At 61.3% G+C, this 14,873-nt stretch overlaps 1 protein-coding gene across 3 annotated transcripts in view; it reads right to left on the bottom strand.

Annotated features, from left to right (window-relative positions):
- Nucleotides 1–6,173: 6,173 nt before the first annotated feature.
- The window catches only part of KATNIP (katanin interacting protein), a 196,099-nt gene continuing 187,399 nt past the window's right edge, over nt 6,174–14,873 (bottom strand). For all 3 annotated transcript variants that reach the window (XM_072836272.1, XM_072836271.1, XM_072836274.1), the window contains 7 exons: nt 13,882–13,946; nt 12,568–12,678; nt 10,761–10,900; nt 8,929–9,030; nt 8,296–8,456; nt 8,118–8,206; nt 6,174–7,604 (listed from right to left, as the gene is read on the bottom strand). In XM_072836272.1, coding sequence (XP_072692373.1) covers nt 7,546–7,604; nt 8,118–8,206; nt 8,296–8,456; nt 8,929–9,030; nt 10,761–10,900; nt 12,568–12,678; nt 13,882–13,946 — 727 coding nt within the window. In that variant the 3' untranslated portion in view covers nt 6,174–7,545. The remainder of the gene's footprint in view (nt 7,605–8,117; nt 8,207–8,295; nt 8,457–8,928; nt 9,031–10,760; nt 10,901–12,567; nt 12,679–13,881; nt 13,947–14,873) is intronic.

Genomic DNA, 14,873 nt, shown 5'->3' with positions numbered 1-14,873 from the left:
AGCTGCGTGTGCTGGGGTCAGGGCCAGACACTGAGGTGCTGGAGGGAGGAGGGAGCCCAGAGAGGAGGCTGGGCCTGGGGATTGGGGTCAGGGCAGAGCCAGGCTGGCAGGCTGCCTTGGATTCCCAAGGGTGGGCACGGTAGGGGTGGGACAGGCAGGTGGGAAGTTTGGGAGGCCCTCAAGCCAGGCCCTAAGCTGCCCTGACCCCATGGGGACCCTTGCCCTTGTGTCTGGAGCTACCTTTACATAAAGCCCTAGGGCTTCGATGCCTGGGGAAACATCCTATTATAAAGATGAGGAAACTTAGGGTCACAGAGATGAAGTAACTTGCCCAAGATCACAGAGCTAGTGAATGGCAGGGTTGGGATCGGAACCAGGACTTTAAGAGGCCTCATCCCTTTCCAGAAGGATTTCTAGAGCTTTCCCCCAAGTAGAGAATGTTCTTCATCCTTCCCTAAGCCCATCCATCATCTGTCATCCATCCATCCATCTATCCATCCACCCATCATCCATCATCTGTCCATCACCCATCCATCATCCACTTAGCAGTCGTCGTCCTTGTGTCTGGCATCCATCCATCTTCCTTCTGTGTATGACCCATCCTCATGATTTACCTATCTGCGTATCCATCTAGCCAGTGATACGGTTCATTGTGCCCCTACTATGTGCCAAGCACTTGAGACAGGATATTGAGCCATCCAGACAGGGTGCCTGTCCTCACAGATGGGCGTGATAGATTGCTCGACAGATGGTTATTGTACAGCGTGTGATGAGTCGCGGGGCCCGGCTCTGGGGCCAAGCAGCCTGGGGTTAGATTCCGATTCTGGCTCCTCCACTTGAGACCTTAGGCAAGTGACCTAACCTCTCTGTGCCTCATCCCCGTGGGCACATGGGGACAATCCTTACACCTACCTCTTACAGCCGGCCGTCCCGAGGGCTCACTGAGCTAATGCCTGTGAGGTGTTCAGAACAGAGCCTGGCTTTGTTGGTGTTTGCTCTTACCTTGATGGGGAAAAGTCAGGGTCTATGGGATTCCAAAGGCAGCACCTGCTGCGGGAGGGAGGAGGTGGTGGTCAGGAGGGCTCCTTTGGCAAAAAGGTGTTTAAGCCAAGACCTGAAGGTTACCTAGATGTCAGGTAGGTATGAAGATAGAGGAGGAAAGTTGGGACATTATAGGAACTTTACAACAGTCTAGATGGCAGGTGTGGAGGGAAGTGGGGGGCAAAGACTCTCAGATTCCAGGCTTGGGGCAGGGGCGGGTTCAGGTAGCTTGAGTCTCAGGTGCGGGGCGACACGCACATGGAGGTGTGTGCTCATTCACTCATGCATGCATTGATTAATCAAGTGAGTAATTCATTAATCCATTTTCCATCCAGTCGGTAAACATTGTGCACCTACTGTGTGGGGCGGGAGATGGGCCTGGGAGGGGATTAGGGTCCACCGCCTAAGATCTGGAGCGTCAGGACAGGGAGTTTGGGCTTTGGCCTCTGGCTGGGAAGAGAGCACTGAGGACAGGGTGGGGCTGGGCTCCCAGGGCACCAGGCATCTTGGGGCTCTTTATCCTCCGCCGGGGTCCTCCTGTCGTTGGCAGCTGGACCACCGAAGTCTAGGAGATGATTTTAATTGACACGTGGGCAAAAATTTTAATCTATTTTAATAGTTGTGTTTATGTAAATGTGTATTAGGAAAAACAAATGTATAACGGGCACATTCGTGTCATGATTTCACAGACGCTATCGCTTAGGATGAAACCAAAATAGGCATTTAAGTAAAAAGACAAAGAGCTGGCTTGAAAAATATTCAATAAATAATCGTGCAAGTGGTATGTGATCATGGTACGCGGACGGCTCGAGCACAGGCCTTTCTTACCCCGTCACGGGCCAGGAGGCGCCTGGGGCCACCCCGGCTCAGTCCTCCCGCCCCTCCGGGCCTGCTGGGCAGAGGGCGAGCTGGGCCTCAGTCTCACGGGGCCAGCAGCAACAAGGCTGCTCTTAGGTAAGAGGGAGCACGCCAGGTAGGCCGAGGGTGGTCCCGGTGGGTCCCTCCTGAGAGTTCCTGGGAGGGGGACGTCCACCTGGATGGAGGGCCTGGCTGTGCGTGGAGAGGTCTGCCCTGGACGCCCGCACCCAGCGTCCCTGTATCCACGCTCCCTGTGCTTCTGTGCACACACCGACCCCAGGGAGCTGGAGCTCGTCCCCGTGCACGCACACGCTCGAGGCCCCGCAGTGCGGCTCTGCCCTCTTGTTTGCTCACGTGCCCCCTCCCTGGCTGCAGGGGGTTTGGGGGCCCAGCTGAGGGCTAACGGGCAGGCCCAGGCCTCAGGAAGTCTCGGGGCTGACCTCCCTCTCTGGCTGGGGGCTGTGATGAGCAGTCATCCCCGCCCCCCTCACCAACACCAACCTCTCCCAGCCACACGCCTGTCCCCCTCAGGTAATGGAAATGTCAGCTTGATTCATGGGCATCCGTTCGCAGCAGCCAGGCCTGACTTGTCACCCCGAGTTGGGGGGGGGGGGGGAGGGCGGGGCTCATCCCCTGGGGAGGAAGTGAGGCGTCAGAGGCCGTGGAGTTAGTTCAAATCCCGAGACCACCAGGGACCTGCACTCATGGCCACGGTGAGTCAGAAGGACATGATCTTCACCCTCATGGAGTCTGTCTTCCAGTGAGGAGACAGAGACTACTCAAATCATTTGAACAACAAAAATATCACTTCCAAGTGTGAGATGTGCTGTGCAAGTGAACCAAGGGAAGGCCTGATTTATTCTGAAACGGTGAGGGCAGGCCTCTCAGTAAGGGCCATGCTACAGAGACTGAAGGGAGCAGCAAGGGAGGATGAGTAGCAGCCGCAGCATATGCAAAGGCCCTGGGGTCGAGAGGACTGTTGTGTGTGGCTCTCTGACAGGACACAGTGCTTGGGCTCCAGGGGAGGGCGTGGAGTCTGCTGCTGAGCAGTTGGTCTTCAGGGGTCAGAGCTGGTGAGGCCTGTGGGTTATGGCCAGGAGTGTGGCCGTCACCTGAAAGGTCACTCACAGGGAGCCATTGGCGGGAGGGTTTTTAGAGGAGGCCACGGTCAGCTCTGCATTTGGGCAAGTTCCTCCTGGTTGTGTGGGGGGAGGCCTGGGAGACGGGGTGCGAGGCAGAGACAGGGTGACCAGAGACAGGACTGCACGGGTCCTGGGGAGAGATGGTGGGTCTTAGGCTGCGGGGGCACCAGGATGAGAGAAGTCTCCCCAGTGGTGCTCGGGGACCGGTGAGGGCATGAGGGACGCCCGGGCTCAGCTGGGCTGGCTTCTCTCTAGGCTCCTTTTGGGCTTCGATGCTGTGCCCACAGGACACCGGGGGCCCCTCGGGGCCATGGCGGGAATCCGGAAAAGTGGTGTCTGAGCGGCTGAGTTAGCAAAGCTCCTGACCCCAGACCACAGGAGGTGCAGCCCGGGGCACACGGCGTGGGGGCTGGAGATTAGCGCCGCTCAGCCCTCAGCCCGGGGCCGTGGGCAGTGGGTGAATCGCACCACCGCACTGGCGGGCAGCCCCCCCCCCCGCCCCCCCCCCGCCCCCCCCCCCCCCCGGGACTGAGGAACAAATTCAGCCCAGCCAGGGACCATCAGTCAAGAGGAAAAAGCAATCTGCTCCGTGCGCGGATTTACTGCTCGGACAGACAGGAAATCCCGGTGCGGGACCCCGCCCTGTCCGCTGCACAGCACAGCCCGCAGGGGTGGGGGTGGGGGTGGGGGGGACTGGGACTCCAGGGGAGCAGGGAGGAGTTCCACCGCCTGAGGCCGGGCTGGCGAGTGGCGAGCCCCTGCACCAAGCACCCCCCCTCCATCCTTGGACCTTCCCAATCCCCCCCAGGAACGTCCAGGGTGAGTGTGGGCATCCGGAAGGTCAGGAGCGGCAGGTGGGAGGCGGTGCCCGCTTGCCCTGGCAAGGAGCCCAGGTCCGGGGCTGGAGGGCCTTGGAGTCCCAGCTCAGCCCCAAGGAGAGCCTCAGTGTGCACCCCTGGCAAGGGAGGGGTGTCGTGGGATGTGGCGGGTATGTCTTCCCTCCCGGGAGGTGCTCAAAGGACGCCCGAGCAGCTCCCCGAAGCAGGTGCTCCCGGCACCCTACCGTCCAGGTAAGGACGCGGAGTGAGGCCAGGCTTGGGGCAGGGGTGGCAGGTGAAATCCCTCGCCTGGACTTGACCCCTGGCCCCTGGTCATGGGTCCCCACAACGACCATCTGGGGACAGGGCACAGTGTGACATCTCAGTGTCATGCTGGTGTATCCCTTCAGGGACGGAACCTAGCGCGTCCTGCCGGGGGTGAGGCCTTCGTACGTGCCGGCCTTAGTATCTTTTGGCTACTCTCGCAGAACGCGGCTGCCAAAGGCCCGTCCGGTGGGGGCTGGGCGCCTGGAAGCGGGTCATGAATGCCCCACATGTCATAGAGGGCCAGGCAGACAGCCCGCAGGACTCGGGTCACAGACCCATCAGATGGAGGCCCCATCTGCCTCACCATCTTGCCCCGGGCCTGTCGCCGACTGGACACCAGAGGCTTGAGTCTCACCGCCCCCGGGTGAGCCCTCTGGACGCACAGGCCGCTGGGGCCCGATGGCCAGGCCAGGGCCCCAGGGCACTGTCACCTCTGAGGCCTGCAGGGCTGTGGCGAGGGATGCAGGCAGGGCCTGAGACACGGGGGTGGGAGGCAGAACGCCCAGGGCAAGGCTTCCGTTCTTCCACCAGGGCTGAGTGTGGGAACTGCCACCCCCAGCGTGCACAGGTCACCGGGCTGACCCCAAGGAGGTCTCAGGGTCCAGGAATGATCCCCTCCCTCCTCTGACTTCCCAGGGAGGGACATGCTCTGGGGCCTTCGGGGCGCCACAGGCTGAGGATTGTAGTCTTCAATGGGGACTGGGAAGGGAGGGGACGCTGGGGTTCATGCTGAGACGCCGTGGGACTCAGGGTGGCGGAGGTGCTATGCAGGACTGGTAACTGGTGTGGCTCACTTGGTGTTTGCTTTGGTTAAGCTGAGCCAACACTTACAAGTGAGATTTCACATTAAAAATAGAACACAGGGCACCTGGGTGGCTCAGGTCATGATCCCGGGGTCCTGGGATCGAGTCCCACATCAGGCTCCCTGCAGGGAGCCTGCTTCTCCCTCTGCTTGTGTTTCTTGAATAATAAATAAAAATCTTTAAAAAAAAATTAGAACACCTGGATGTCTGGCTTCTCTCTTTTTTTTTTTTTTCCTGGCTTCTCTTAAAATCCTTGGAGGCCTAGGATCTCTGTCCCAGAGAAGGCATGTGCACTGCCCTGTTGACCAGGTCCTCCTGGGTGGGCTCTGCTCCCTGACATCAGGCTGGGACTCTGGCTGCCTGATGTGAGGCAGATCACTGGCCCAGGAGCCCACCCCACAGAACACTGTGGTGCCCCCGGCCCAGCCTCCCACCTCACAGAACACTGAATGGCCTTGCCTGCCCCTCCAGGGTTCCCGGGGCTGGCCCAGAGGTGCGACCACGGAGGGAGGTGGGGAGGCCACCTGAGATGGGCAGGATCTCAGAGGGAAGCCAGGGCCAGACCAGAGGACTCCACCTTGCACCTGGCACAGTGGAGGGGGGTGGGGTTTCTCTGGGGCCCTCCTTTGTAGCACCCGAGATGTAGCCCAGAACCACGCCCCGCCAAGTGAGCCCTTTCCCACTCAAGGGTTGCTTTATCCAGACGCCAACGCTTCAGCTCTGATGGAAGTTGGGGAGTGGGAAACCCGAGACCGCCCAGAAATCCAGCATCTGGGGCCTTGGCTTCTAGGGTGCACGTGGGCCTCAGGGAAACCCCAGGACCAGAGGCCCAGGACTTCACCCCACCTCGGCTCTCCTGGGGTTACCCTGGGCTTTGTGCACTAATGGCTTCCACTGCTGTGTGTCTTGGCCAAGTCCCTCCACCTGTCTGTGCCTCCATTGTCTCACCTGCAGGAGAAGGAGCATGATAGTGCTACTGGGTAGGGCCGTCATGGGGATTCCATGAGGGAGAGCCACGCACAAACTCACCCCTAGGTAGGTATGGGCTTCGCTCCCGCTCACGCCCCCAGCTGCAGGTGGTGTGGGAAGGTCAGAGAGGGCACCTGCCCCAGCCACCGGAGTCTGTTCTTGGAGGCAGCCTGGGCTCCCTCGGCCTGACCCCAAATCCTGCACGACAGACCGCATTCTTAATAACATCTTTTATTGATTTTGCGAGAAAAAAAAAATAGAAATTTATTTTACAGTTAACGCCTGCACCTCTTCTCCCCCTCCTAAACTGCCCGGCGCATACAATTATGATAAACAGCCGCGGAGGTTGTGCGTGGCCTCGGGGCCAGCTCCCCGGGTGGGACCTGGGCCGGGCTGGGTCTGGGCGGCGACGGAGCTGGGCGGCCGGGAGAGAAGCGGCGGCGCTGGTTTGGCCCCTAGGAGCTGGCTCCTCGGCCCCGGGGGTGGGGGGCTGGGGGGCTGGGGGGCTGGGGGGCTGGGGGGGCAGCCGCAGCCCCCTCCCCCCCCCCCCCCCCCCGGGGCCCAGCGGCCTCCTCGCAGGCGCTCGGCACATCTGGGAGGCGCGCACAGAAGCCCCGGCCCTGGAAGCTACAGGAATGATGGATCTTCTCCGGGAGAAACAATTCCTTATCTCCCCATCGGCCCCAAGCTCCAAATGAAAAGCGCATTTGCATAGCTGCTCCGCCGAAGCTGCAAAGCCCATAAAGTATTTGCCGGCTCGGGCGCGCGGTTGCATAGGAACGTACTCGGGGCCCAGGGCTGCGGCGGCCGGGCCGCGCGCCAGGGAAACAGCGGATTAATATTTGCAACGAGAAATTACCCACCGCTGGGAAACCAATTAGGTCCCTGATCCGAGCTTGTTACATCGATGGAAATAGATACGTTCGGAGCTTCACTCGGCTGGGGGTGCAAGGCACGTTTCCAACTCGAGGGGAAGCTGCTGGAAGGGGGGCGGGCGGGGAGGAGGGACCCGGAGGGGCCCCGCCTCCAGACAAAGTTCGGGGCGGACGCGGAGGGGGGCCGTGGAGGGGGGCCCGAGGGGAGGCTGCCCCCCCCACCCCGTGCGCCGGGCGGCCTGGCCGGTGGGCCCCGCTCCCTTCCTTTCCTGCGTGAGACACACCTCCCCGAGGGGTCCGTCCTCGCCTGGGATGAGCCAAGGGGGTGGAGCAGTCCGGGCTAGACATTAGGGGGGGGCAGGGACTGAATGACCCCCCACCCCCAGCCGGCCGCAGCAGCCCGCCCTTGAGGCAGCGGTGGGGGGGAGGGGAGCTGTTGGCACCTCCGCTGCAGCCTCCCCGCACCCCCGGGCGCCCCCTCCTGTGGGGTCTGAGGCCGACGGGGCGGGCACCCAGGCTCTGCGCGGGACGGGAGGCCTCCGGCCACGGCACCCACCCGAGGCGACCCAGCGGGGGCGGGCGGGGGGCACGCGGAGGGAGCGCAGAGGAAGGCCATGCCACACGGGTGCCCTCTGGCTCCCCTCTTCCAGCCCCTGGAGCCCAGGCTGCTCCAGGCTGAGGGCGGGGCGGGCGCCGGCTCTCCCTCCTCGGGTCAGCACCGCCATCGTCGTACTGTCTCCTTCTCGCTTATGCACGTTTTGGGGCGTAAGGCTGTCAAAGGGAGCAGGCGGAGGGGAGGGCGTCACCCAACCTCGGTCCTCGAGGGCGGCCCCACGCCAGGCCCCGCAGCAGTCCCCGCAGCCTCCGAGCTCGGAGCTCGGACCTCGGACGAAGCCCCCGCAGCAGGCCGCCCCAGGCCGGCCCCCAGGCCTCTGCCCGGCCAACTCCCTGGCCGGGAGGGGCAGCTCAAGCACCACCTCCTCTGGGACGCCCTCACCCGGGGCACCCTCCCCTGGCTTCCCACAGAGTCCGGAGGGCACGGCTGCACCGCAAAGGCCTGCTCCCAGGAAGCCAGGCCGCCCGGCTGCAGGTGCCCGCAGGAAGCAGGCCTCGCTACTCCTGGGGTTCTGACCCCACAGCCCCTCCTCGCCCCGGAAGCCTCCTGGGGAGAGAAGAGGGGTGCAAGGGGCAGGCAGGGGCGAGAGGCTGTGGGACGCGGCCAGCTGCTGGTCCGCGCAGCCTCGAGTACCGAGGGCGGCCTCTGCGCAGAGCATCCCAACCCACCTGGGTCAACTGCACCCTGCTTCCTTTTCGAGTTGGTAATGATTTGGTTTTCATTCATCATCTGGACGTCCTGATCCTCCACCTGATTGCTGGGGGGAGGGAGAAGACAGAGGGTTCGGCCCAGGCCATCTCCTTCTTAGGGCCAGCCGGGGAGGCTGAGGGCTGGGCGTGGGCGCACCTGATGGCCGTGTGTCGCTCCTGGCGGCAGATGTCCGTGTCCTCGGTAAAGAGGATGGTGTGGTAGGGCACCGTGGGCTCACATGTGGGCAGGATGCCCCCCACCAGGTGGCCCACCATGGCCAGGATTCCGTTGTACACAAGCAAGTCATCCACCAGGAGCTGGACAGACACAGAGGAGGGGCTGCACCCAGTGGGGCCGGCCCAGGGTCCCCTGTGGTCCCCTTTGCCCCAAGGCCCTGGGCAAAGCATGTTACTGCTGGGAGCGTCGTGGGCTAGCCTGGCCGGCGTTGGGATTTCGGGCCTTCACGACTGGGGAAGGTACCTGCGATTGGCCTCCCGGGGCCCCGCTCGCCCTGCCCCAGGGTCACCTCCCCGAGTGACAGGTTCCCTAGACCAATATGATTGCAAAAGAAAAGCCACTTTCTGGTTTTCAGGGTGATGATTCAAATCACTCAGAGTAGGTTTTGAATTCACGATGGGATGGCGAATTTCCCTGCCTCTGAGAACCAGGCATTTGTGTCTAAGGTGGCAACAGAGAGAAGTAAATCAAACTGCGACAAATGATAATTGCCGGCAGCCTAATTACCAACGAGCATAATTATCTCGAAAAACCCAGCTGATAAGTACTCACGCCAAACTCTTTCACCCCTCGATGGGGCGTTTTTGCGTAATTCCACAGTTTGATCATTGACACGGTGGTGGGCAGATCGAAAATCACATAAACTCGGTTCACCTGTCAGAGACAAGAACTCATTAAAACAGGCATGTTTGGGAACAGGCGCTGGGCGGGGCGGGGGGTGCCGGGCGCGGGCAGGGAGGGGCTGGCCCCGGTGGGTGCTGGAGGCGGCGCCCGGCTGCCTGCCGGGGGCTGTGGCGCTGGGGTTCCCGCCGCCTCCCGTCTCCTGGAAGCCCATCTTGAGTCTGGTCACGTGTGGCTGCGTTTGCAACAAACTGCTCGCCGCCTGGCTCCCGGAGGGCCTGTTTTCTTGGGCCTGGCGTGGCCCTCATTTAAATACCCGCAGAGAATTGGGTGGGCCCTTCTGTCTCCCCCAGGTCGGCCGACACCCAGCGCGGGGCTCCCCGGGCCAAAGGGGCAGGCCGCGGGTGCAGAGTCAAGGAGCACTGTCCCCGGGCGGTCAGCACCGCCTTGACCCCGATCTGTCCTTTCTCCAGTCATAAATGAGAAGCACAGCAGATAGCCCGTGTCTTTGAACCTCTGCGGGGGGGGGGGGGGGGGGGAGGGGGCTGTCCAGATGAGTGGCAGGAGCAGCTAGGAAGGTCAGACCTGGCGGCCTCCCCCACCCCCCGCCACCCTCCCACGGTCCCCACAGAGACTCTCCTGTATTAGGGGACCCCCTGTGAGAGAGAATACAGCAATGAGCATCCAGTGCCGGCCGCAGGCTGCTGGCTCAGCTTGGCCCCAGGCCCCAGGTGGCAGGAGGCCTCGGAGGTTGTCGTTGTCGTGGGTTGCAGGGGTGGGGGGACTGCCGGGGGAGGGTCGGCCTTCTGACTGTGCCGTGGAAATAGTAAGAGGTCCTCAAACCCAGCTGCCCATGGGGCTCAAGCAGATACAAATGTTTGAGTCCAGCAGGGATTGTGACAGCTGGACACACTGCCTCACACCAGAAGTGGGCAGGGGGGCCCCCGTCTCAGGCCCAGAGACCCCCGGGGTTCTCCTTGGCAGGGGTGGGCCCAGCCTCTGCTCAGGGTTTGGGGAGGGCGGGGGACACTGTGGAGAACCTCCCACACGGAGCTGCTGGTGCTGCCCCTGTTCTGTGTTTTGAGAGGAAAATACACCTCCTCGTCCTCCTGCTCAGTCACAGGGAGGGGAAGGGGACCCTTCAGCGGTCACACGCACGCGCTAGGGCCTGCTGCACTTCTCCACCAGGCATCTGGCTGGCGCGGGGCTGGACCCACCTGTCCCCACCCGGCCTGTCTCCTCTCTCTCTCCCCCAACATCAGCCAGGCCTGGGGGAGGGGGGGCTCAAAGGCCCAGCCCCAGGTCCCCAAGTGACAAGCGGAACCAGCAGGAGGGGCTGAGATCTGCGAAACTGTAAGAGCTGACCCGCGGATTTGGGGCCAGAGAGGGGGCAGGGCTGGGGTCCAGTGCCCCGTGGCCTCAAGGAGGAGCAGACACAGGGGACGTGGCCAGGGGACAGCACTGCCCGCAGGGACCGACGGACGCCTGCCGCAGGGCGGCCCCAGAGCCCTACGTGGGCCCTCCTCTCTCCCGTGACCCCTTGCGGTAACCACCCCAAGCGCAAAGAGAAAGAACTGCCGGCCCGAAGAGTGCCCGTCAGATGTGTCAGCGAAGACCTGTGCCTTCCTGACAGCTCATGGCCATTTTGATTTGTTGGAGATGAACTTGGCCTGGAAGAAAGACGAGTCGCCGCGACCAAGGACCCAAAGCCCCCCCTCCCTGTCCCCTCCTCCCCCCGGGGCGGGGAGCCTCCGGGAACCCACCAGGCCCGGCAGGATGGGAGCCAGCCACATGTGTCTGCCGTCACTGGTGTCATTCACTTGGTCGATGAGCTTGTCGGGGGTCCGGACGTCCCCGCACACGCCCTCCAGCGAGTTCACGCTGTCGGGGAAGGCGGCGATATCTGGGGAGCCTCTAAGCTGCCATAACCCAAAGCAGTGTGCTGGGCGCTGTGGGCCACTCTGCGGCCACCAGCCTCGTCATGCTGACGGCGTGGCTTGGGGGACACCGGGGCTGGCAGCAGAACGGCCCTCTGCTGCTTGGGGCAGCCTGACAAGTGACAGCCAAACGAGACATTGTGGGGAAAATGAGCACGGAGGCCGACGGGGGTGTGGGTGTGGGTGTGGGGGGGCTTCACGGACGAGGGAGGCGGCCGTGCGGACCGACGGCTGGACAGAGCGTGGTCTCACGGGACTGTGGGAGGCAGACACAGAATTTGTGGCTGGCACTCTGGGGAGGGGAGGGCACCCTGTGAAGGTTTGCTGGGGGACAGCTGGGTGTGGCCTTGGCATGCGGGGACCGCCCTGCGATGCCACGGGAAGCACTGGGGGAGCCTGGCCCGGCTACGGCCACTCGAGTGCTGGCATCACGGCGGGTCGGACGAACCAGTTCCAGCTCTGGCTCTGCCTTCTGACCTGGGAGGTCTCGGGCGAGTCACATCTCGGGGCCTGTTCCCTCGTCTGGAAGATGGGCATAAAAGCCCCCCCATCCCAGAATCGCTGTGGGGATCTCAGAGGACACTGGCTGTGAGCAGGCTCGGTCGAATCAACCGAGCCTTCTACCTCCAAGGAATCACTAATAACAGTCAAACCCACCAGGAATCATTTATCCCAGGCAAGGAGGAGGGTTCACCAGGCGAAGGAAGGCAGGACAGGGTCCCACTGGAACCCAGGGACCCCAAATAGGTGTAAGGCAGGCTTTGGGACTGGACCTGCTCTGGCAGGACCCTGGGGTGGGTGGGGGATCACAGGCAAGCACCTGGAGGGGTCGGGCAGGTGACCTCAAAGAGAGAGATCCCCCCCCCCCCCAACACACACAGCTCAGAGGGCAGGGCATGGTCTCTACAGCAGGCGCCCAGCTCCACACTCACATGCTGTGTGACCTTGGGCAAGTTACTTAACCTCTCTGTCTCAATTCCTCATGTGTCAAACGGGGATAACAGCATCCAATTCACAAGATGGTTGTGAGGGCAAATGAGGTTCTGCGGGACAAGGCCTCCCAGAGCGAGCCCTCAGTAAATATTAGCAATTTGTTTTGGGGTAGAAAACAGCAAGGACACGCTTGGGGTAAAGGGCAGTGGACACTCAGGTCCAGCCTCCACTGGCATGTCTTGCTAATTTCTCAGGAGGAGCTGAAGACTGAAGTTTTCATGTGAAACCCCCCAATTTTTAAAAACTATTAGCGACTAATCTGAAATATTTAAAAACTTAGCAGTCCAGCGGTTTGCATATTCTGGTGGGGGTGTTCCACCAACAAAGGGGTCCATGGTCAATAAATTCAGGACAACACTGGGTTGAATACAGTGCCACAGGCTGCGCCCTGCAGGCCTTGTCAGAGCCTTTGGAACTCCAAAGCACCTGTGGTTCCCCAGGAGTGGGTGTGGCTGGTACCCTCTCCCAAGTGCCTGGGCCACGGGCGGCCCCCCAAGGGTCAGCATCTGACCCTGGAAAGAGCCCACTGGCATTTCTCGTCCCGGGGTCAGGCTCCCACACGGACATGTCCTCTCCTTCCTGGGACCCTCCTGTGCTCCCCTCGGTCAGGGAGGAGTCCCCTTCTGCCTCAAAAGGATACTGTTTTCCGACAGAGGGATTTTTTCTCCTCGCTCATCATACAGCTCCAGGCCTGTGAGACCGATATAATAGGGGTCACCCCAGCTGGTCAGGAGCTGCAACTGGAAGATGACTGGGACACGTTATTAAGGAAAAACAGGCTTAATTTTCTGAGAACAAAGCAAAACAGTGACAAAGATAATATACTTTGGGGGCCTTTACAGATGAATGAAAGAAAAAAGTCATTTTTTTTTCTCTTACTGAGACTGAAGCCCATCCAAATATATGTGGCATTAAATTTTCTTTAATTTAAACTGCATATGTGTATGTTTTAAGAATTAAAAACCCTTCTCTGAGTCCTAGGAGACAGGAGGACAGGACGGGAGGTGGGGAGGCTGCTGCTCTCCAGGGAGCTGGCGGGACGAGAACCATGTGTGTCACAAACTCACGGTGTGCTGGCGCTCAACAAAGTGACCAGGGCTCACACCGTCTCATGCCTCAGTTTCCCTGGTTGTAAAATGACAAGAACGAAGTACCTGTTCCCTCCCCCACCCATGTCAAGCGTGCAGGGAGGTTAAGATGGGGGGAATATGTGAGCTCTGTAGCATCAGGAGGGATGGGCTGTGGCCCCGTGACCCGCCAATGCTGAGTCCCGCAGTCCTCAGCCCTGTCCCCCACCAGCTCCCAGCCCTCCAGGAGTGGGCAGGGCAGGGAAGGTGGCTTCGGGCAGTATCATAGCCACGGGCAGTCCGTCTAGGAGAACAGGTACTGAGAGAGCCAGGCTGCTCATGTTCATGAACCTGCCCTGCCCCCTTCCAGCTCTGTGGCCTTGGGCGAGTTGCTTAGCCTCTCTGGGCCTCAGTTTGCTCAGCTGTGAAATGGGGATGCTCGCAGCATCGCCACGCCAGGCTGTGGTGAGGACTGAGTTAACACAGGCAACCTACTGTAACGGCGCCAGGCCCAGGAAGGATCCAGCAAATTTGGGCTATCATCACTTCTCTGTTCGCCTCCTCCCTGCCTGGTCTCAAGGATGGCCCTAGTTCAGTCCCTGGGGAGAGTTCGGGCTCCTCTGGCCCCTCCCAGCTGGGTGGGTGCCGCTTCCCAAAACCTCAGCCTGCCAAGGTGCGGGGTCTGGAACCCTGTCACCATCCCTGCCCTTGTAGCACCCAGTGAGCTTGGGGGCCCTGGGAAGCCTCCCATCCTCCCTTGGGCTTCCTCACATGGCGCCCCAGCTCCCCAGCTGTGGCCTGCCCGGAACCCCGACACTGCCTCTCCTGGGGTTCTGGGCGCGGCCCCCCAAGGGCCCGGGATGCACAGACGGGCAGGAGGAGGATACAGCCGCAGGGCATCAGGGGCGCCTCATAGTCCATGGTTGCACGCTCCAGGCTTTGCAGGTCGAGCCTAAAAAGACACAAGACAGCACCGGGAAGCAGAGGATTGCAGTGACCTGGCAGCAGGTCAGTGACTCCACAGGTGGCAGGGTGGGGTTCCTTGACAATGAGAGCGACCACTGACGTGTGTCCCGTCCCGCTGAGACTCGGGGCCCTCGGGCTTGTCCATATGGATTCTTCTTGCCTCAGAACAACCCTGGGAGGTGGGTCCTTTTATAGCTCTGGCTTGTGGGTGCGGAAGTGAGCACAGAGAATTGAAGTCACTGGCCGAGGGACACACAGCTGGTTAGGTGGCACAACTGGGATGTGACCTGAGGTCATCTGGGTCTAGAGTCAGCTCTTAACCACCCAGCCCTCCTGCCCCTTCCTGAATAGGGTGAGACCACACTGTGCTGACAGCTGGATGAGACTCCCAGTGCAGTGATGGCCTAGAGAGAGTGCTGGGCTGGGTCGGGCTACCCTACGGGGAGGTCAGGGAGCCAGTGCCTGAGCTAAGGAGGGGACAGCCACAGAAAGATCGGAGCTGAACCTTCCAAGTAGAAGAGCAGCGAGAGCAAAGGCCCTGTGGTGGGAGGTGGAAAAGCACCAGACGGGCTGGAATGTTGGGTGGGGTGGGAGGTGGAAAAGCACCAGACAGGCTGGAATGTTGGGTGGGATGGGAAGTGGGCAGGGAAAGGAGGCTGGAAGGTGGGGCGTACCCTGAAGGCTTCGGCTTTGTGATCCTGAGCAAGTGGCCTCAATGCCCACATCTGTAAAATGGGCGGAATAACCCCTCCTTCAAAGGGTGGGTGGAAGGAGTCCCTGAAGGATGCATACAATCAGATCGGGCACCTGGGAGAGAGGGTTCTCTCCCCCTGCACGCTCCTCCCCTTGGGGCCTCCCTCCCTGGTCCGGGGCCAGTACCCCCCAGGCCTCGCTGGTTTTCTTCCATTTCAAG

Source organism: Canis lupus, chromosome 8, assembly GCF_048164855.1.
Source record: "Canis lupus baileyi chromosome 8, mCanLup2.hap1, whole genome shotgun sequence".
In the NCBI taxonomy this organism is placed as follows: domain Eukaryota; kingdom Metazoa; phylum Chordata; class Mammalia; order Carnivora; family Canidae; genus Canis; species Canis lupus.
This window is presented reverse-complemented; position numbering and strand designations above follow the sequence as displayed.